Here is an 18,970-nt window from a genome sequence, read left to right on the forward strand (position 1 = left end):
TCTTCCCAAGTTATTCCATCAACGGATGATTATTCAGAAACGACTTTGAAGAGTTTTTGCTTGACATGTTAATTCACTCTGCTCTCTGTCAGATCAACTGATTTGATGGCAAGCAATGTGGAAACGTGTTAATGCTCGTCAAACAACTGTGAAAGGACCGGCTGCTCATGATAATGAAGTTTTGGAAGATATGCTTTCGATGTGATAGACATCACATCATCAGAGTGCTTATTGATGGCCATAACTGTAACAACTCTTTTAGTCCTGCTTTAGACAATGAGCAGGTCTACTTGCCCTTGTCGTGGCACTTGCGTCATAAGCATTATCCACAATTTTCTGTCCAAGAGCAATCTTTTCGCAGAAAACTTGGCCTACCAGAAAACGCGGCACACAGAGCACTAGCCCTTTGTTCAGCTCAGAATTCATTACTTTGGTGAAGCAACTGTCATTAAATTAGCACGAAATCGAGAAGGGCAAAGACAGCTCTAGTATTAAAAGCCTACATGCAAATACCTTGCTCATAGGCTCTCTAGCTTTGCCATTTACATTCCAATGAGAAGCAGCAGCAATACCAGCAACAAATTCATTGTACTTGTCCCCTATCCTATCAGACAATAAACACACACGTAAGTAAGCTTCTCTGAGAATTCTTTTTGGTGTTTTATGATCTACCGATAGATTCAAGGGCGCAGAGAATTGAACGGGATCGATTAGTTAAGTGAGAGATGTGACGATTGATGCCTCGACCGAAACATTATGCAGAAAAGCCGTATCAAACCAGGGCAAATACATCGACTGTTATCAGTAAGCAAGTTCATCTTGGAGTTCACAAGTGTTCTAAGAGATGGAATTGCTTCTCTAGTCGATGAAGGAACATAAGCAGCATCGCACAAATCTATTGTCAGGATTTCCAACAACCACGTTGCATGTCTCAAGATATTAACACAGATAAGCGAAGCGGTCGGACGAGCCAGACTTTGGTTGATAATGCCGCAGAGATGAAAACAGAACATCGTGATATCTCGATGAAAGTAAGTGCAGGCCGTACATTTAGCTCTAGATGATGCTTCAAGAATTGCAAACCCTTCACCCTTCATGACCAAGACTCCAGATTCAGAGGTCTCTACGACAGAAACCGAAGTTGTTGAAAGTGTTCATATAAAATCGATTCTCGGAAAAGTTATTCGACCATTTTTTGGTATCATTAAGAGAATAGTGCTTGCTTTGGGAGATAAAAACCTACCCTTGTGTTTTCTGGGCTCATAAAGGCCCAGAAAGCAGCATGGCTTAGTTCAACCCTTGTACTTATGGTAAGAATTAATCCCAGCACATAAACATGAACGTTCAACTGGGCGGTAGACGCGCTTCAAATCCATAGCAGGAAATTATGAATTGCCGGAATGTCATCGAAATTAGAGCTTAGAGAGTCAAATCTGCGCTGTTTGGTCATTTTTTACCAAAACCATGACTACAATTGTATTCGAGACTAATGCCTAATACTTCAAGTCAACTCTCTTCATAACTAAATAATCTGTCACAAGCACCTGCGCTGGGGAACTGGAGTATATAGCCCTTACCATTTGTGATCCTCTCTGGGGCTGGATCGTGCCGGCATTCTCTGCCTTCGTTTAGACTGAGTCACTTTCGAACTTTCACATGAAACAACCACTGCCATAAACACTGCATCGACCATTAATTTCACAAAACACCGTCAAACTAGCATTGCATACATTCAATGGAAAGTTTTTAGTCAGAGGGAAGCCAAAAATCTCATTGAACGAAGTCTTACCTAAGTATTGCAGCAACAGTCCTGCTTTTTGATGAATTGACAGCATGAAAAGGGCAACGCAGAGCAAAATATATATTGAGCCGTGAGTTCGAAGCAGAAAATTTGAATCATAGATTACGCTTTGTAATCTTCTCTAGTTCCTCGAAAGACTGTGCTTCCAGATCATGTCGTCCTTTGATTGCTGCCATAGCTTATGGTAAGTTGGCATCCGTCATTCAAAACACCCGCCGTCATTAGGTCAACATATTCCAGTGATAGCAATCAGCTAACATATGACATAAACCTTCCTCAAGCGATTTGAGATATCCTGAAGGTCTCGTGGGTCCTGACCTTGTCGCAAAGAGAGACAAGTAGATAACTGAGTCAAGAATGTTCACGGCCAATCCTCTCTAGCCTGAGTAAGTCAATACTTTCCACACTCTAGGGACAGAACCAGTCGAGAGATGATAACGGCTCAATCTGACATGGATTCAAGAAATACAGGCCATTCAAAGCATCGGTTCGAATTCTCACAGCAAGTGAGGCCCAGATTTCGAGGTGTAATAACCAAGTGAGCTGTGTCGTAATTCCATGGACCAAGGCACCAGAAGCTGATCAAGAGAACTAGGCAAGACATCCAATCTAGGTTCCGTCGTAGTTGTGTCCTGCAAGTTTAGTCAGGAAATTTCTGAATACAATTCAGCATAATGCAGAACGCCGTACTCCACCTAGCGCCAGCAAATGAAACTGGGACCTATCTTGATATAAGCAGGTGGGAACCTTTAAACAACTTTTCAGAGCACTTGGTTATCCATATAGTTTCGCTGCACTGAACAGCTGTCCACAGCTGTTTGTCCAACAAACCTTTAGGAAAGAAATCGTTAAAAATCCACCCCAAACGCTCGTTTGATGCGCCGGCAGTCTCCCAAAGTGATTGTCCGGATGGCATAATTTAAGTTTGAGCAAGAGCAAGGATGGAATCTCCACTTGGTCGGGTCCTGAGAAGTAACCGGTGGCAGTTTGCTGCAAGCGTTTCTCCAGCCTCGCTAGGTTGACACAACCGCCTAGTCATTGACGCCTACATTCTTGAGACACGAATGCTGGGTCTGAAGGCTAGGAGACATTACAAGGCAAAAAAATGGATCCTTGTATCAGAAATATTATTGGAGATCATTCCGTGCCCCAAGTCTCAGTTCTCAGTTGTGCCAGATCCTATGCACGACCTAAAACCTCAATCCAGGCTCTTTGTCATCATTTTCAAAGCGTCTCGACAGAACGTCTCAGTTATACCTCTTTTTTCTTCTCAGATTCCATATTAACTCTTTGTAATAGCGACTTTATCCAAATACGAAGTGATGCTCAGCTCAAAAGACCGGCAGTCTCGAAACTATGGCTTCCTGGCTAGTTGGCTGAGCTAGATTACGGTGCCCGTGTCTGTGACAGTTGCGGCTGGGTATTAGCCAACTTATTCATTTGAGAAGGCTTTTCTCAGACCAGCTTCTGACGAGAACGGGTCAACTTGTGTATACCTGACTCCGTCTGCATATATCTGGATTGGGGTCAAACGTCCAAGGAACATTTAGAAAAGCATGATGAGAAGCAAATGGACTCGAGTCGGCAACCGAATTCTTCCTATGCTACCCAGGCTCTTAATTTGTTTTTGGAGTATTCTTCTTGCTTTGTCGATTTCTCAAAATCTTCGAATTCCTTAACACAGTTTCATATTCCTTTTGGACTAATTTTGAAAACGAGAGCAAGATATATCGAATATGACTGGGGCTTTACTCTCATAGCAGCGTCGTATGCTCGTAGACCAGGGTTAATCGGTTGAATTATTTCTCAGCAAGGCCTATGATCCCAGTGTCTCGACGACGCGTAGTCAAAAAGCAAATGCGGAAGGTACTTTGCGTAATGAGCTAACTGCTCAGTTCACAAGCTCGACTCGTTGTGTTGATTCGTGTAACAGAGCATGCTCGGCTGATTTTTATTTCGCAGCAATTCCTTACAAAGCATCAGAAACGTGCGGAATGCAAATGCTGTGCATACCCGGTAGCGGGACGACTTCATTTCCAGCGCCGATATTGCTAACATTCGCCTTTCCGCTGAGGCTGACGGCGCTCATGATTCGAGCGTTTTTAACGTGATTCTTTCCCGATTGCATAATAAAGGCTAGTCCGGACTTCTGAAGCTTGACGGAGCAAAACGTGGCTGCAAGATTGGTGCCTCGCGGCTGGTCATGCGCAACACTTAGGAGATAATAGGCCTTTGTTTATATGTCCGGCGACTTGACGAGGAGATAGATATGTCGAGTCGAAATCGATGGAGATCCATTCAGATATCAAGCTACCAACGGGCGAATGCCGAGAGATAGGTTTGGTGACGAGAGTGTGGAAGAGCTTACTCGGTTGCGAGGCTTGCCTGACGTTAGTAAAAGGCATCTTCCTAACCACCAATCCTCAGTTTATCAACTTATGAAAAAGTTTCAGAGACGTAACCATTTTCCCTATTTTTGCTTGGTGGTGTTTGCACATGGGTTGGTTGCTCAACCGTTTATTGGTATGTCCAGTTCTGACTAAAAGCCCACAAACATGTTTGATTATCGAAGGCTCCCTCAAGACCAAGGTTATTTAGTATCTGCCAAATCTCTTATAATCTACCACTGAATTAGCGTCCTTCAGCTTGCATCAGAGCACAGGGCATGTAGGCAGGTTGAGGCGATGAAGAAGGGAAGAGAAAGACATCTTGTGAAGGAGGAGCTCGGACACAGGGCCTGAAAGCGGCTTAGAGTGAAAGCAAGGTATCAAATAAACCCGGTAAAGGATATCAAAGCATAATCTAGCACTTTTCTTTTGAAGGTCTTGATGTGTCGAACGGGAAAACCACAATGAACAATTTTTGGCTCTGCCTATGTCCTGTCGAATGAGGAGTCTGAAAGAGAGTACGAAGTCCGGGCAGTTTGTTCGACGCCGTGACTTTACTGAAAGCACTCACTGATTCGACCTCTGCGAGCCGACATGATGGCCTTCAAGTTCGTTTCGCCTGCTTTGAAACTCGTCTGGTCCAACGCTCATAGCTGTTAATCTCACCCGTAAACAGGATAGCGCCTAGCATGGCACTCAAATCCTGATTCATCGTCTACGCCATCAGTGTTGGGCTCGTAGTATGCTTGCGCTGTTTGATTCAAAGTCCGATTCGACGGTCTGCCGCACTATACTTACTTTCCAACGCAGCGCCAGAATGTGGGACAGCGTTCTTCACCGGCGATACGGAAGCCATAACAAGCTGCTCTCTTTGCTTGTAAACTCTTAAGATTACAGGCAGCGAAATTTACATTGAACAAACTATTAAATGCTGTCGGTAGACTAACTTGAAAAGATTCCATTAATCCATTCTCTTGTCACCCACAACACCGGCCTTCTCAGCTTCTTCGATCGCAGCCGGGTCCGTGATATCGACACCCGCCTGCTCCAATTCAATCTGCCTCCTTGGGCCAGTAAACCACTTGTGCGCCCACAGGAACCACGAACCAAGTGTCCAAACAAGAACGATTCCGACGGCTACGGGCGTATAGTTAAGCGTCTGGCTGTCCACGGGATTGAGCTCTGGAAGACAGAACACAATCGTGATGAAGCCGACCCAAAGTACGGCGATTGCGCCAATGATCCTGGACGCGCCTCGCAGATTGAAGACGCCCTTCTTGAAGTTTCCTGGCCAAATGATGGCGATGGCGATGGGTGTCGCATAGCTGATGTACAGACCGATCGTGGCAATGGACGTAGCGGCCGCAAATGCGACGGAGCTGCCCAAGCTTGGCAAGCTGAGAATGAAAGCTAGGGTGGCAGCAAGCCAGATCGTCCTGATGGGGCTCTTGAAACGTTTGTCGACGTGGTCAAAGAAGGCTGGTAGAGCGCCGTCACGACTGAAAGCAAACATCATGCGGCTGTTTGACGTCAAGGAGAAGAGACCGCAATGCCACACGCAGAGGATAACCAGCGTCATGGCGACCATAGCTCCCTTCTCACCAAAGACGTCGACGAAGATCTGGACAACCGGTTGAGCATACTGCGAGTTGAGGGTTGCCTCGAAGTTCTGAATGCTGAACAGCAAGCAGAGGAGCAGGAAGAAGCCGAAGAAGGCCGACACGAGGACGCTGGTAATGACACCGATCGGCGCGCTTCGGCTGGCATTGTGCGTCTCCTCAGACAGATGTGCAGATGCGTCGAAGCCAGTAATCGTGTACTGAGACAGCAAGATACCGATGATGCACACGTAGGCAGGCGATGCGCGCACACTCCAACCTGGATCGCCCGTTCCGTCGTAGAAGGTCGCGAAGACGAACTTTGCAGATTGGTGTGTCGGTGCCTTGGAGACGACGGCAATGGCCAGCGACGCAACGCCAAGGCTGTGCAACACGATCGAAGTGTTGTTCAAGTATCGGAGGATGTGCACGCCGAAACTGTTGACTAAACCGTGGGAGACCAGGATCGCGGCGTAGATACCGATCACTTTGCCTGGCGTAGGCGTGTAGTCCGGATTCATGACCGTCGCAGTCGTGCTGATCAGACCCGCGCAGCCGAAACTAATACCCGTGGTCACGGCGAATTGCCCCACAAAGTTGAACCAGCCAGTGAACCACGAGAAGAAGGGCGCTAGCTTGTGTGGAGCCAGCATAGCAGCCCAGAAGTACGGCCCGCCGGCGGTCGGGATGGCAGAGACGATCTCGGCCATTGCTATCGCGACAAACATGGTGAAGAAGGAGACGATGATCCACCCGACAGTCATGACGCCGGGCCCGCCAGTGTTCAAGCCATAGCTATAGCAACGTTAGTTACCGTGGTCGCCCAAGCATGAGCTCGCGTGCTCGACTTTGCAGGGGAGGGCCGACGGTTCCCCCTCCTCATCATGACGTTGGATGCGAACACGACAAGGCGGCCCACGTACCTGAAGAGCGTCGTGATACCTGTGATGACGCTGATGATTGAAAAGGAGACGCCAAAGTTGTGCAGCACACTCCAGTCTCTTTTCAGCTCCTGAGCATAGCCAAGCTCAGCAAGCCTCGACTCGTCCCCGGCATCGATTTCGGTCACGCTCTTTTGTCTGCCGGCCATTGCGATCCCAGAATGGCATCAAGGCGCTGGGAAAGGAGGTCCGAAGGAAGGTTGACGTGAGGAAGAAGGTCGCACACAAACGCGACTCAGCATCACGAGCCCGTTTAAGTACGGCCACCGCATTCGCTCAGTAACCTGTGCTTGTCAAGATAAGCTATCTCGAAGCTCGCTTCAGCGCGTGTCCAGACCCTTGGCCGCGGGGGTTCTTCTAGACTGTTTAAGGTTGTTCCATCCGGCCAATCCGTCTGTGGACGAGGATGCCGACGGCGCCCATTGGCTCGGACGCGAGAGCCTCAAGAAAAGAAACGGAGGATGCAACCTCGTCGGCGCTGCCTGGGCGACCTTTGCTGGGCGCCCGCTGCGTATTGCTGCCACGCCGCCGAGACTGGTGGGCTTCTGAAACGCTTAGTGGTATCTCTTGGCATGCACGGCGCTCTATGGGCCGCTCCGTCTTCGTCGAAAGCTTCTGCAGTCGTGGTGTTTGTCGGCCCGGAGGGGGCTCAAAGCATTCTGCAGTCGCACAAAGAGAGCCCGGCCAGAGTAGAACGAACCGTCATGGACGCAAACGTTGTGCAACTCCAAGATTCCTGCGTGTCTGGGGACACTGATCCTGATGGCCTCGACTGGCTTGCGCGTCCTAGTTCTAGCATCCCAATGTCGAGGCCTGCAACAGTCGCCCGCCGCTCGAATTCCAGGCTCTTGAACAGTCACGAATGAAGACCCAAACTCTGCCGAGCAGAAATGCCAACATGGTCATGCGATGTACATTACTCATCTAGGCGTACTAGAAGAGCATGGAATGCCCGAGGCTTCCCCCCAGAGCCTGCGCGTTTGTGCCGCAGCGCGTTTGGTCGGAGTTGCTGCAGCCTCCCTCGACGTCTTCAAAGCCGTGGGTTGCCAGAGTTCGGGTTTGCGCCATCGCTTTCACATTTTGGCAAGCAACAGACTATGTGCGTGGCGTTTGCAGGATGGTTCTGCCATACAGGCTCACGCCGCCATATAAATGCGCTACCGGCCCATCTACAGTGAACTGCTACATCCCAACCCATGCCCAGCCGTACGAGCACTTCGGGTTGCCAGATAAAAAGAATGCGGTGTCTTATACCTTGCTTCTGCTCTCTCGCTTATAGATCGTCTGATATATATGCCGTTACATAGGAAATGGACCTGAGGCAAGGTAACCGAGCGCACTTCTGGTTGAGCTTTGTGACTTCGGCACCTGCTAGTGATGATCGCAGATACAGGTCACCAGGCCGACTTCAACCCACACGGTCACATTCAATGCTCAGTCCAAACTTATGTATCTCTCTACATATAAAGTCTCTATCCATGGCGAAGCAGAAGATCCAAATTCCTCAGTCCTTTCTGAACTGCTTCAGCGCTACTCCTGAAGCCTCCAAGACTGCAAAAGCATCGCGCGCCATCGAAGTCAGCACGCTCGCCAAGCGCACACACGAAATGTCTGCTTCTACCAGGGATGAAAGGCCAGCGAAGCGGCAAAAGACTACAACGACCAACACGCCGCCGCCCGGGCCAGAGCCCGAGGCGAAAAGCAAAGACGAGCCGTGGAAAGAGCCTCCGGTGGTCTTCACCGACAAGGACGGCAACGCCATCTCGGAGGCGGAGTGGTCGCGCATCGCCCGAGACTTCGAGCAGCTCGACGGCGGCATCTTGTTCAGCTGCGGCCCCCGCCTGCCCGACCACAGGGACCTGCATCGGTTCGACCATCTGTCCCGCGTGCGCAGCCAGGACTGGATGTTCGACGAGGCGGCCTTCGACAAGGACTTCAAGGAGGTCTTTGGCTGGGTCCCGCCTCCCCTGCCGAAGAAAAAGAGGCCCAAGGCCGCGACGAGCGCCGCGAGGCCGCCTTCGTCCGTGCCGGCGGACATCGAGCTCGCGTTGAACCCCACTTCGGAAGACAGCCGCGAGGCTCGCGCCGCGAGGAGGGCGCTGCGCCGCGGTTGGTGGTTTGACGCCGACGTCGAGCGAGGTGGAGCCTGATTCAGGCGGAGACAAAGCACGACGGAGACGAGGCGCGATGCGGCATCGGTCCAGTTCAGTCGGCCGAAGTAACTGCTCCTTGACGACGGAGCTGAATAGACAGCGACAGCATCGACACGTCTGCAACATGGGGAGGGGCGGGTTTCTCTAGCAGCGACGGAGGCGCCGCGCAGCCACTGCTTTTGACGTGGAATTCCTGGTTCTGGTGGCCACTCTTATGGAAAAGGGTACTTTACGGGATTTGTCGCACAGGAGCGGCTTCGCTGGTTTTTGTCGAGTAACAGTGGAGACAATGATTTATAACGCCAGGGATCTTTTTTTTTTTCTTTTCTACTACATTTTGAAGCAACTTGGAAGACCTGAAAGCTTCCTTTCGAAGATTGCCAAGAATACATAATGTCAAACATCTCCATCATACTGCTCTCAGCCAATTTCTGATCATTTCCCGTCCGTGCCTCAACCGTCGTCTTCCCGTGATGAACCTTTAGTCCGACGCATGACTGCTCGCTGACAGAATGTCACCGTAAAGACAGGAGGACAGCGAGCGATAGAGACTTTCCGATCGAAATCTGAGCCAACACTTTTAACCCCCTAACCCCCCTCTCAAGCCCGGGAGGAGCCAGTCTCAGTCTCAGAGCTTCGAATCTCGCGTTCTGGCCTCGGACGATTAGGGTCCGTCGACGACGTTCACGAAGAAGTTTTTGAAGGCCTCACAGATGCGCGACGCACTCGATTTCCACGTCCGTGTTCATCGGCAGCTGCTTGACCGCAACGCACGTCCTCGCCTAGTTTTCGGCGTCAGCGCCTCGAAGAGCGTTGCGAGAAGCAAAACGAAGGCAGGTTGGGAGGGATAAGGTGAGAAAATGGAGAGGAGGGAGGGGGAAAGGGGGGATTTCATCAGACCGGCAGGGGCTTCTCGAAGAATTGCAGGTAGCCCTTGTTCATCGCGTCGAAGTCATCCATGGTCGTGATGAAGACGTTGACCTTGACGACGTTTTTGAGCGACGAGCCGCCCGCCTCCAGAATGTGCGACAGATTCGTCAGCGCTTGGATCTGCGATGCCGCCCGCCCGCGACTGTCAGCCTCAATCTATGTCCTGCGAAGACAAGCAATGCGGAGGGGATGCGAAGCACGCACCGTGCGATCGGTGATACTACCGGGGACCATGGCCTTCGTCTCGGGATTGATACCGATGTTGCCGGAACAGTAGATCATGCCTCCGTAGGATATCTGGGTTTCGTCATTCACCATGGCACAGAAACAAATGTCAGCATGACGAACAGCGAGCAGGGCAACCTACAGCTTGACTAAATGGGAATTTGCTCTGATCCATCTGTGGCGCTTTCGCAGTCACTACCTCCTGCTTCGACGACATGTTGGAGGCCATCAATCACGGGTGGTCTTAATTCGGCTTGAGAATCTGGCTAAGTAAAACTAAATTTGATTTCAAAGTGTGACCCAAGCTCGAGAGGTTATTTGTTGTAGTTTGAGTTGACATAGGGCGTGAATTCTGACATAAGCTGATTGCCGAGCTAACTTTAAGTTAACGTTACCTCAAGGTTACTCTTCTTCCTGCGCGGACCCTGTGTGCCATGGAGCTTCATGTGGCTATTAAGTCATCACACCGACATTGTATGCAGGCAGCACGGAAACAGAGCAGATAAATATCTCCATTCTGTCACAATAAAAGGACACTATGGGAGTATAGGAAGATTCGCAACGACAAAGTCTAAGATTCATAACGCTATGATAATATCCGTTAACTACAAATGTTCACCGCATAAATGCTTAGACCCAGCTTTTAATGTAGAATGAAATATGAATCTACATAAGTTCTCAAAGATGCCCGGGCCCACGGCGACAAATGCTGAAACCCTCCACTTCCCAACACTTCTTGCTCTAAGACACGCAGTAGCGCCGTCTACCACAGAAATCATTTGATTCCTCCTGCCAATGTTACGGAAGGTTTGGCAGATCCTCAGAGTGCAAATGCTGCTTAGGAGATAACAATGGATGAATTGAGAAGGTATTTTGTGAAAATTCCGTCAGGAGCCTAAGGCCTCAGCAACTGGTGTCCCCGGAGCTGTTATCGTGCGGCCTTCATCTATAGTCGTGCCACTGGTGCTATTTTCGACCGCTGCAACACTTAATTCACCAGTGGTTTCTGCACTTTGATGCGGCAGTAGCTCACCATCTCCGCTTGATTGACTATTTTCAAAGTCACCTAGATCTGCAGCGGCTTGAGAATCTTTCTGATTGAGCGAAGATGAAGCAAGTATCGGTTGAACATCGTGAAACTCCAGTAAGGGAGGTGGAGGAGGTGGTAGCAGCAGGCGCTTGGATGGAGTAGTCGACTCGGCAGCTGCCGTCGGTGCCGGAGAGCAGGTGGCATTTGATGCAGAGACGTCGAAAGCACTCATGGGATTGATGACCGGAGGAATCGTGCGCTGTGAATCGTCTGCCTTACTGTCAGGTCCACCGTTCAGACCGTAGCCACTGAGGCCAGAAAGTGCGTTGGTAGACGTCAAACGTTGTTGGTCAGTGGAAGGATGAGGAAAAGTCGGTCTCGTCATTGTGTCGTTGTGGACAGCACCAAGCGGATCCGGCATCGTTTTCGAATCAGCAAAAGCTGTTTGCCTATCTTGTGTATCCATGGAGCCAATTGCACGGTTTCCTGGAGGTACAAGCATATGCATGTTCCACGACTGACTTGAGTATCTGCCATGGAAGTCATGCGACTGTTGTCCCGGGCTAGCTCGGAGCCAATCTTGGGCCTGCAATGGCGTAACTGCAGCACCAGAGCCAGGAGATGCTAGAAAATGACTTATGTGAGCTGGAATAGCGGGAGTATACGCGTTTTCAAATCCAGAGAACTGGTTGTTGAAGTCATTGGCCACAGTGGCAAGATTATCGAGTCGAGTACTGGCGTGAGTGAGGTTGGGAACAATTGGGAATCCACCAAAGCCGTGAACTTGCCGCGACGCCGGATACGTACCGAAAGAATGAATACTCCCTGCAAAAGGTGAAAGATATGCGGGCGAATGAGCCATACCCTGGTGAGCTAGACCACTGCCCATGTGATGATTACCGTTAAGGTATCGCGGATGCACGTCGTTGTTGGAAGCAGTAATACGAAATTGCGCGTTTGGAGAAGATTGCAGAAAAGGTGATCGAGGAGGCAACGTCGGGGACTGTCCCAATGGTGCCATAAAGCTGTCGTCAAACTCAGTATCACGTGATAGAGCACCTGTTCTTTCAATAGATGGTATCACACGATGTGCGCTTGGTTCTGCGTCCTCGAGGTCAGCCTTGATGGTGGTGTGGACGCTTATGCCATCATTAGGTTCGTTTTCCTGATTGAACCTGCTTCTTTTGCTCATTTGGAATCGATTTTGAGCCCTTGGTTTGCTGCGAAAAGTGTTGATCGAGGCTGTGTCGTCGTCATAGTCCTGTCTCAGCACAGGAATTCTTCCTCGTCGAAAACCAAAGACTGCTCTATGAATTTCAAGTTCGTTTGCCTCATCGTCGTTCGTCGTAAATGACGGTGCTCTCGCGTACTGTTGGTGCAGAGCTCTTTTGGGTGGACTTTCTCGCATAGGTGAAGAAGATGCGATGCTGCTTGGCGAGGGATTGCCAGTGATAACTCGTGATTTGACAAGAATCCACGCCCCATCTTCATCGATTTTGTAGATGACCTCGAATGGAGCGTCTGCAGTGCGCGTGCTACTAAGCCATAACATCATGTATGACTCGTTACTCTTCTTTTGATTGCGCTGGGATCGTTGTACCGGAGGAGCAGCATCAAAACAGCTCATTCCAAACCAAATAGTGCCTTTGAGCATCATGTTGGGGAATTGCTGGCTTTCGCCATCGGCCACTACAGCCTGGCCATTCGAATCTCCATCCGCAGGAGTTGAATGCACATCATCGTCATCCTCTTCCGACTCTTCCACAGTTTCACTTGCCTGAGTAGGAGTTTCGCTATTTTCTCGGGTGTCGATGCGGATCATCTTTAGTCTCTTGTTGCAGATTTCTGCCGCTGCCCGTCGCTTCTTGCCTCCTGCCTCAGACGCTAGTCCATTGACCTGGCTTTCGTCAATGTCCACACCGCCGGTGATTCCCAAAGTTGGAACCGTATCTGTATGTAGAACTTGTGTTTGCCGCATTGCCCACTGAGTCGCTGCGCCACTTTGAAAAGGCTGAAAGTACGGCAAAAAACCGCCTGGTAGGCTGTGGTGGGCCAACGTGGGATAGTGGAGACCATTCAGCGGGCCTGGGTACGGAGGTAGCCGTGGGTCGACTGTTGACGCACTTGGGTTACCACTCATGGCCGAATTGCTCGAACGGCGCCTTCGCCCTTGAGCCGATCTAGCACCTTGACGCGTCCTGTCAGCCTAGCTCCCTGTCACGTCAACAATTTCCAGACGACTAACCTCCCCTTCCCCGCGGCTTGGCAGCCTTTGTCTCCTTTTGATTCATCCGCTCAGCAAGAAGGTCCTGAATGTTCCACTCCGCGTACCACTGGTCGTAATCCTCAATCAAGCGACGAGACTCCACGTCTATTTCCAGCCGAACACGAGCCTTGAAGATGTTCGACAAGTGCGTTTTGCTGGAAACGTGCGTGAGTAAATGACTGACATCGCTGAAGCGAGGTTTCTTCGGGCAGATGTCGCATTTCAGAGGTATCCTGTGAGAGGAGGCCATGACAAATGGAGAAGTTGGGGAAGTTGGCAATTTCTGCTTCGTTGTGCATTCAATTGTGCTGTGCTTCGTAGTTCCGTCAGTGGATAGAGTGCAATTAAACAAGCAGTTAAGTGAAGAAGTTACAGCATAGAGAGTGTAGGACAACGATCTTGCTTCACGTGGGTTGGTGGTGAGGGGAAAGTGAGGTTGGTAGATGGGTGAAAGACGACGGCGGGAAGAGAAATAAAGAGGAGGCCGCGAGGTTGTTTATCACGCTTGGAACACGTCTGGTCGCAACTGCTTTGCTCGACTGTAGAGCAGTATCGAATGGGCGCTTGGCAGCACTCGACGGCCAGACGCTCCTGCTGTCTTGCAAGGACGTTGTGTGCAAGGCGAGTCGATCTAGCCTGAGATAGGAATCGACGTCTGCTGCTGGCGAAGAGGAAGGAGCCCGTCGCCGACGCGGTGTCATGTGACGAACTCATGCCCAACACCGCGCAAGCGACGCGGTAACACCCACTGGCCGTGGGTACGACTACTCGGTAAGAGCTGGGCTGCCTGCTCGGCTCATCTGCCACAGAAAAGTCCGAGGCGTATTCAGAATGAAGGCGTTCCTGGGAAGACAGCAGGCCGACCTTTGCGTGCGGATGGCTTAAGATGCAGTCGTGAACTCAAAGCTGCTGCCGTGCCCAAACGCCTCAACGAAGGCTCAGGATGTCTGAACTTGGATTCTCTGGCATAAAACAGGCCACAAGCAGGCAAACAGTTGATCACTTACTCCAAATGTGATATACGACGCCACTTCGAAAACCTATACCTCCTCACGGGGTCAGTCAACGACTGTCAATCGGTTTTTTTTGAAGGCCGAGACATGGTACACAGAATATATACAGCATTCTGGATACCATGCCATCGCTAGTCGAATTTACCTCGTCCGACACAGTTTCTTTCAGCGAAGTGCTGTGCGATCGTGTCAACTGACAGTGTACGAAGTGATTGAAGGAAAAAAAAAAAACTAGAATGTATGTGAAACTGGGATTGTTACGAGAGATGGAGATTCGAAGAGAATCAAATCGTCGGACGGAAGTGATTTAAACTTTTGTGAATCTTAAGGCAGTGAAGTCGAGGGACTTCCTACTGTTGGCGGCGGCCAACAGCAGAGACGGCTTGAACGAGCGGCTACGGCCTGAGGTAGAGGTCTTCGGATTACCGCCGGTACCCGAAGTGTGTGCGAAGCCAGAGACTGAGTCGGTGGTGAGGCGAATCGGCGGAAGCTTAGCACGGGAAGGGGTAGACCAGCACACTACGTGGCTCGTTGAGTCAAGAGCAGATCGAAACGCTGGCACAAACATCGGTTAGGTCAACGCAAGTTAACGTTTACGAGCACGCTGTATGCTCGACGAAGACGTGACTGAAGGATGGAAATGCCACCGAAACAACCAATTTTGCATCTGGATCGGGAGGGTCAGCGCGCAAGTCTTCTAGCTGGCAGTCACACATCACAGAAAGCACGCTGAATTCCCAGTCTCGATAATCTTTCTCCAACATTTTCGCACCGGCTGTATGCGGAGATTCTCAGCTTCATAGTTGCCCATTGTGTCATTCGCGCCGAATGATGTTCGTGCGGGTTTCGGGGTTGTAGGCCTTTTGCATCAAGTCGTGAAAAAGGACGAGACTAAAATATGGTAGGTCTTCTTTGTAGGCCTCCTAGCAGTAACTTGACCTTGGCTGCCAATACTGAGTCGGAGGTGTCCCACCATGAAGGTGGAATGGACACAGAGTGACGGCATCATAGATGGCAGCAGAGAGTCAAGAACGACCGGATGGTAGGAACGGCGGCCGATGTAAATTTTCCGCGTATAACTCCAAGCTGACGGCGCCGAGGGGGCTCACTATGCGGTCGTAACGGTCATGATTCAGAAATGCGTAAGCTCTGTCGAAGCCAATATGAAGCAGCAAACCCCTCATCGACATTGACTTTGCGTCTAGTCAGCGCCCTTCCTTCCCAGCACCCGATCCGTGACCTTCTTCGGCATGCAATACACCGGATCTACCTCTTCCAGCCCCTCATACCCTAGGAGTGACAGTCCCGCCAGCCCAAAGACCGTGTGGAAAACATCCACCATGTCGCCCGGACGATCCGCGAAGCCTCCGTGCTCAGGGTCCTGGCAGCGCAGGATGAAGGCAACGAGTGCGTCGCGGTCGATCCAGTGCACCTTTCCCAGCATTGCCAGCGACGAAAGCACCCACCACGAGTAGCAAACATCTTCCTTCTTCTCTGGGCGTCCGTTCAAACCGCCCTTTCCGGGCCCAGACGCGATCTGTCGCTCAGAGAGCCACGCAGCAAGACGCTGGGTGCGGACCGTGTCGAGGCGGCCAGCAATGGAGAGTGCAGCTAGACACGTGAAGATCTGGCCAGAGTGTGTTTCGGCACCGGGGGAGGTGCCGTATCCACCGTCGGCGTTGAGGCACGACTGGATGTACTGGACAGCCAAAGGTACGTCCACGAGGTGCAATAGGCCGAGCAGGGAAAGCGCATTCAGAGCACCGTACAGGAAGCGCGTGTCTGGCTCGCCATAGCGGTCCCCGTGAAAAGTGCCCGTCGCGTCCTGGAGCGAGGCAATGACTGCGATGGTATTAGTGGTCAGGAGCCTGCACGAAGCGTCGCCGAATATCACGAAATGAACACGATGATGGTAGCGGTGCGCAACGGCGGAACAAAAGAGAAAAGAAATAACAAAAATAAAAAAGCCAAAAAAGTCCTTTGTTGTCCCGGCTACCACACGTCAAATCCTTTTTGACCAGTATCTTGTGATGGCCCTGGCTCTTGGAATATCGACAGGATTCCGAACATGCTGTTCGGTTGGGACCAGCACAGCACAAAAAAAAAAAATAATAGCATACATCATACGAAGAAGGATTGTGTTCGCAGGATGATAGCAGACGCCTCCACAGTACACGGATCTGCCTGAATCGAATCGATCGAACAGGGACAATCGCCGAGGGCGATGGAGAAAGGGCATGTCGCAGGAGGAAAGGATTCGATGAAGATCACGATGGAAGGGGATCATATACTCACACCGACCAATCTTCTCCTTCGCCCCGCTCACTCTCTGTTCTAGGTCGGCGAACGCATCCAGCGTTGCAAGAATCTGCACCGCGCTCACGGTGTACAACATGTGCGCGTCGTGACCGGGCGCAGCTCCAAAGCCGCCCTCATCGTGCATGCAGCTGATGACAAAGTCGAGCACTTCGTCGCGAGGAAGAGCGTCAGGCCGTCCTAGCAGATGAAGAGCCGTAAGGCCCCAGTACAGGCCGTTCAGACGCAGGTGTTCCGTCAGCCAGTACTCATACTCGTCGCGGCGGGTGTCCAGAGCCTGGATGTAGGACACGTGCTGGTCGACGTACAGGCGCAGTTCGTCTGGAAGGTGGGCGGAAGGGGTTCCTCCTCCACGGCCGGGACCGGATACAAGCGCCATTGCTTGGGGACGCAGGAGTTCCTCGCGATCCTAATGCGGAATGCCTGTGCTCGTGCGGGGGGCTAAAGCCGTCGAGAGTGTGCGGACGGTGTTTATCTGGGAGTGATGGACACGAGACGACGGGATGTCACGAGTCACGCACTTTGAAGCTCGGCGATCGCGGCTGGTACAGGATCGGAGATTCGAAGCAGCAGGGCGGGAACAAAAAAAGGGTGCCTGGTCGCTGCATTCCCAATTCAGCGCGTGGGATGCGGAGAATACTTGCAATCCTCAAGCGCCTAGAACGCACGCACAAGCGCCACGTTGACTCAGTGGCTGCCCTTGCCGAGCGAGATAATAACAACAGCCTACAAGTCCTCTGCAGCAGGAGCAGCAGAGCGCAACGAGGCCTGTCCGTCGAGCACGAAACGGCCTTATTTTTAAATGTCTTGCCTCTGCTCGTACGAAACGGAAGACGGCTGTGTCGGTCACGCGAGTGAGAGGCGTGTTTGGATTGATGACGAGTCACTGAGCCGGCCTCTAGGCATGTAACCAAGACGAAATGCGCAAAACCAAGTACAAGCAAGCGAGCGAGTGCGTGCTGGAGCGGAGACGACGGGATTCAGACCCGGGCTCAGCAGCAGTGCTCGGAAGAGCAGCAGGCAGCAAGCCGGTCTTCAACGCGAATGTCGAGCGTCAGATGTCATGCGGTTTCGAGGGGCAGGCCTAATAAGGTACCACTGCTTGTGCGGAGGTGAGTTGGCACCCGGCGAAGGAGTAGTCATGCGACGCCTTGGAAATGGGCGGCAGCGTGCTTGAACAGCAGTGTACTTGCACGGTAGCGGTTTGGTGTCCTGCAGCGCGGCTAGCCAGGAACAGCTCAAAGAAAGGGGGCCTAGGCCAGAAACGTCTGGTGTGTCTGGCGCAATTGGACCCGTGAGGAGTGGGACGGTGCAAATGGTTGACGCCTGGTGGGTGTATGGCGTTAAGGTACGGGGCACACGAATGGGCTTGGTGGCTTGGACTAGGCGCATGGGCCAGGAGTTGCTTGGAGCAATCGCACGCTCGGAGAGGGGAAGAGAAGGACGGACGAGAGACAATAGTCGACGGAGAGGGTGTGGATGCGGAAAGATAAGAGTGAGGAGAGAGGGAAAGAGAGGATGTGTGTGTGTTTGTGTGTGTGTCCAGCGGCCGCGCTTAGCAATTGTCACCAGTCGACGCGAAGGCGAAGAGATGCCATGCCCCGTCTCCCACCGCTGCGCTCCCGTGGTTTCTGGTGGTTCTTCTCTGATGTGAAGGGAAAAGTCGTCCTGGAAGAGAGACAAAGCTTCTTCTTCAGCTGCTACAGAACTACGGACGTAGTATCGCTGAGCTTCATCCACGGCGCTTACGTTGATTGAGCCTCGCCCTGCCGCCATTGCCATCATCATCATCATCATCGTCGCAAACACTTTCTTCCTTCCCCCCCCTTCTCCCTCTCTCTCTCTCTCTCTCTCTACTCTTTCTCTCTCCTCTCCACACACCCTGTCCTCGCCTCACCTGCTATCCTTCTCCCTCCCCTCGCCAACCGAACCCATTGCTCCTTCGACATTCAACGTCGTCGACACGCCCTTCGCTCGGCTCTGCGTAGCTCTGTCTTTTCCCGACAAGCTCAAGCTCACCGCCCTCGGGTCGACGCTCGAGAACGACTTCCCGCGCGCCCAGTCTCAGATCCGCAATCGCAGGCATACAACGCAGGCATACAACATCATACCACCTGCATCCTTTCCACACACGCCGTCGTCAGCCGAGCCAACGCTCAGCCCTCTCCACCCAGGTCAGCGGGGGTGCTGCTCGTGTGTGGACGTGTGTGCTGTCCTGAAACAAGACATCTCCAGAGTATCTCGCTTCCTTGTCGATCCTGTCCACGCGGCACTGGAGAAAGCTGCCCTTGCGCAGACCCAATTCGCCTG

At 51.6% G+C, this 18,970-nt stretch overlaps 5 protein-coding genes across 6 annotated transcripts; 1 reads left to right on the plus strand and 4 right to left on the minus strand.

The window, feature by feature from the left end:
- Positions 1–5,071: 5,071 nt before the first annotated feature.
- PV09_07231 (uncharacterized protein) lies at positions 5,072–7,030 on the minus strand. The gene is made up of 2 exons (XM_016360974.1): positions 6,710–7,030; positions 5,072–6,581 (listed from the first exon to the last, which is right to left on the minus strand). Exons 1-2 carry the CDS (start codon positions 6,874–6,876, stop codon positions 5,150–5,152), a joined length of 1,599 nt encoding a protein of 532 aa, XP_016211346.1. The 5' UTR covers positions 6,877–7,030; the 3' UTR covers positions 5,072–5,149.
- A 926-nt stretch (positions 7,031–7,956) lies between these two features.
- PV09_07232 (uncharacterized protein) lies at positions 7,957–8,877 on the plus strand (the record flags this gene model as incomplete). Its single annotated transcript, XM_016360975.1, has 1 exon — positions 7,957–8,877. Exon 1 carries the CDS (start codon positions 8,038–8,040, stop codon positions 8,875–8,877), a length of 840 nt encoding a protein of 279 aa, XP_016211347.1. The 5' UTR covers positions 7,957–8,037.
- Positions 8,878–9,173: 296 nt separating this feature from the next.
- PV09_07233 lies at positions 9,174–10,354 on the minus strand. Of its 2 annotated transcripts, XM_016360976.1 has the most exons (4): positions 10,178–10,354; positions 10,015–10,107; positions 9,781–9,930; positions 9,174–9,662 (listed from the first exon to the last, which is right to left on the minus strand). In XM_016360976.1, exons 1-4 carry the CDS (start codon positions 10,262–10,264, stop codon positions 9,588–9,590), a joined length of 405 nt encoding a protein of 134 aa, XP_016211348.1. In that variant the 5' UTR covers positions 10,265–10,354; the 3' UTR covers positions 9,174–9,587. The 2 variants fall into 2 exon arrangements, with proteins under 2 accessions (XP_016211348.1, XP_016211349.1); XM_016360977.1 differs by having other exon boundaries at positions 9,174–9,930.
- Positions 10,355–10,590: 236 nt separating this feature from the next.
- On the minus strand, positions 10,591–12,083 carry PV09_07234 (uncharacterized protein). The gene is made up of 2 exons (XM_016360978.1): positions 11,873–12,083; positions 10,591–11,799 (listed from the first exon to the last, which is right to left on the minus strand). The coding sequence occupies exon 2, from the start codon at positions 11,571–11,573 to the stop codon at positions 10,923–10,925; it is 651 nt and encodes a 216-aa protein (XP_016211350.1). The 5' UTR covers positions 11,574–11,799; positions 11,873–12,083; the 3' UTR covers positions 10,591–10,922.
- A 2,583-nt stretch (positions 12,084–14,666) lies between these two features.
- On the minus strand, positions 14,667–17,192 carry PV09_07235 (uncharacterized protein). The gene is made up of 2 exons (XM_016360979.1): positions 16,640–17,192; positions 14,667–16,186 (listed from the first exon to the last, which is right to left on the minus strand). Exons 1-2 carry the CDS (start codon positions 17,037–17,039, stop codon positions 15,546–15,548), a joined length of 1,041 nt encoding a protein of 346 aa, XP_016211351.1. The 5' UTR covers positions 17,040–17,192; the 3' UTR covers positions 14,667–15,545.
- Between the last annotated feature and the right edge of the window lie 1,778 nt (positions 17,193–18,970).

This window comes from Verruconis gallopava (genome assembly GCF_000836295.1).
Source record: "Verruconis gallopava strain CBS 43764 unplaced genomic scaffold supercont1.27, whole genome shotgun sequence".
Classification (NCBI taxonomy): Eukaryota; Fungi; Ascomycota; class Dothideomycetes; order Venturiales; family Sympoventuriaceae; genus Verruconis; species Verruconis gallopava.

Bases quoted from the DNA above. Each gene is read 5' to 3' on its own strand.
- PV09_07231 (XM_016360974.1), bottom strand. From the start codon at position 6,876: ATGGCCGGCAGACAAAAGAGCGTGACCGAAATCGATGCCGGGGACGAG. The intron at 6,582-6,709 runs GTACGTGGGCCG...ACGTTGCTATAG, and splicing joins GGTATCACGACGCTCTTCAG to CTATGGCTTGAACACTGGCG.
- PV09_07234 (XM_016360978.1), bottom strand. From the start codon at position 11,573: ATGCATATGCTTGTACCTCCAGGAAACCGTGCAATTGGCTCCATGGAT.
- PV09_07235 (XM_016360979.1), bottom strand. From the start codon at position 17,039: ATGGCGCTTGTATCCGGTCCCGGCCGTGGAGGAGGAACCCCTTCCGCC. The intron at 16,187-16,639 runs GTGAGTATATGA...ATACCATCGCAG, and splicing joins GAAGGAGAAGATTGGTCGGT to TCATTGCCTCGCTCCAGGAC.
- PV09_07233 (XM_016360976.1), bottom strand. From the start codon at position 10,264: ATGGCCTCCAACATGTCGTCGAAGCAGGAGGTAGTGACTGCGAAAGCG. The intron at 10,108-10,177 runs GTAGGTTGCCCT...GACGAAACCCAG, and splicing joins AATTCCCATTTAGTCAAGCT to ATATCCTACGGAGGCATGAT. The intron at 9,663-9,780 runs GTCTGATGAAAT...GCCGAAAACTAG, and splicing joins TCTTCGAGAAGCCCCTGCCG to GCGAGGACGTGCGTTGCGGT.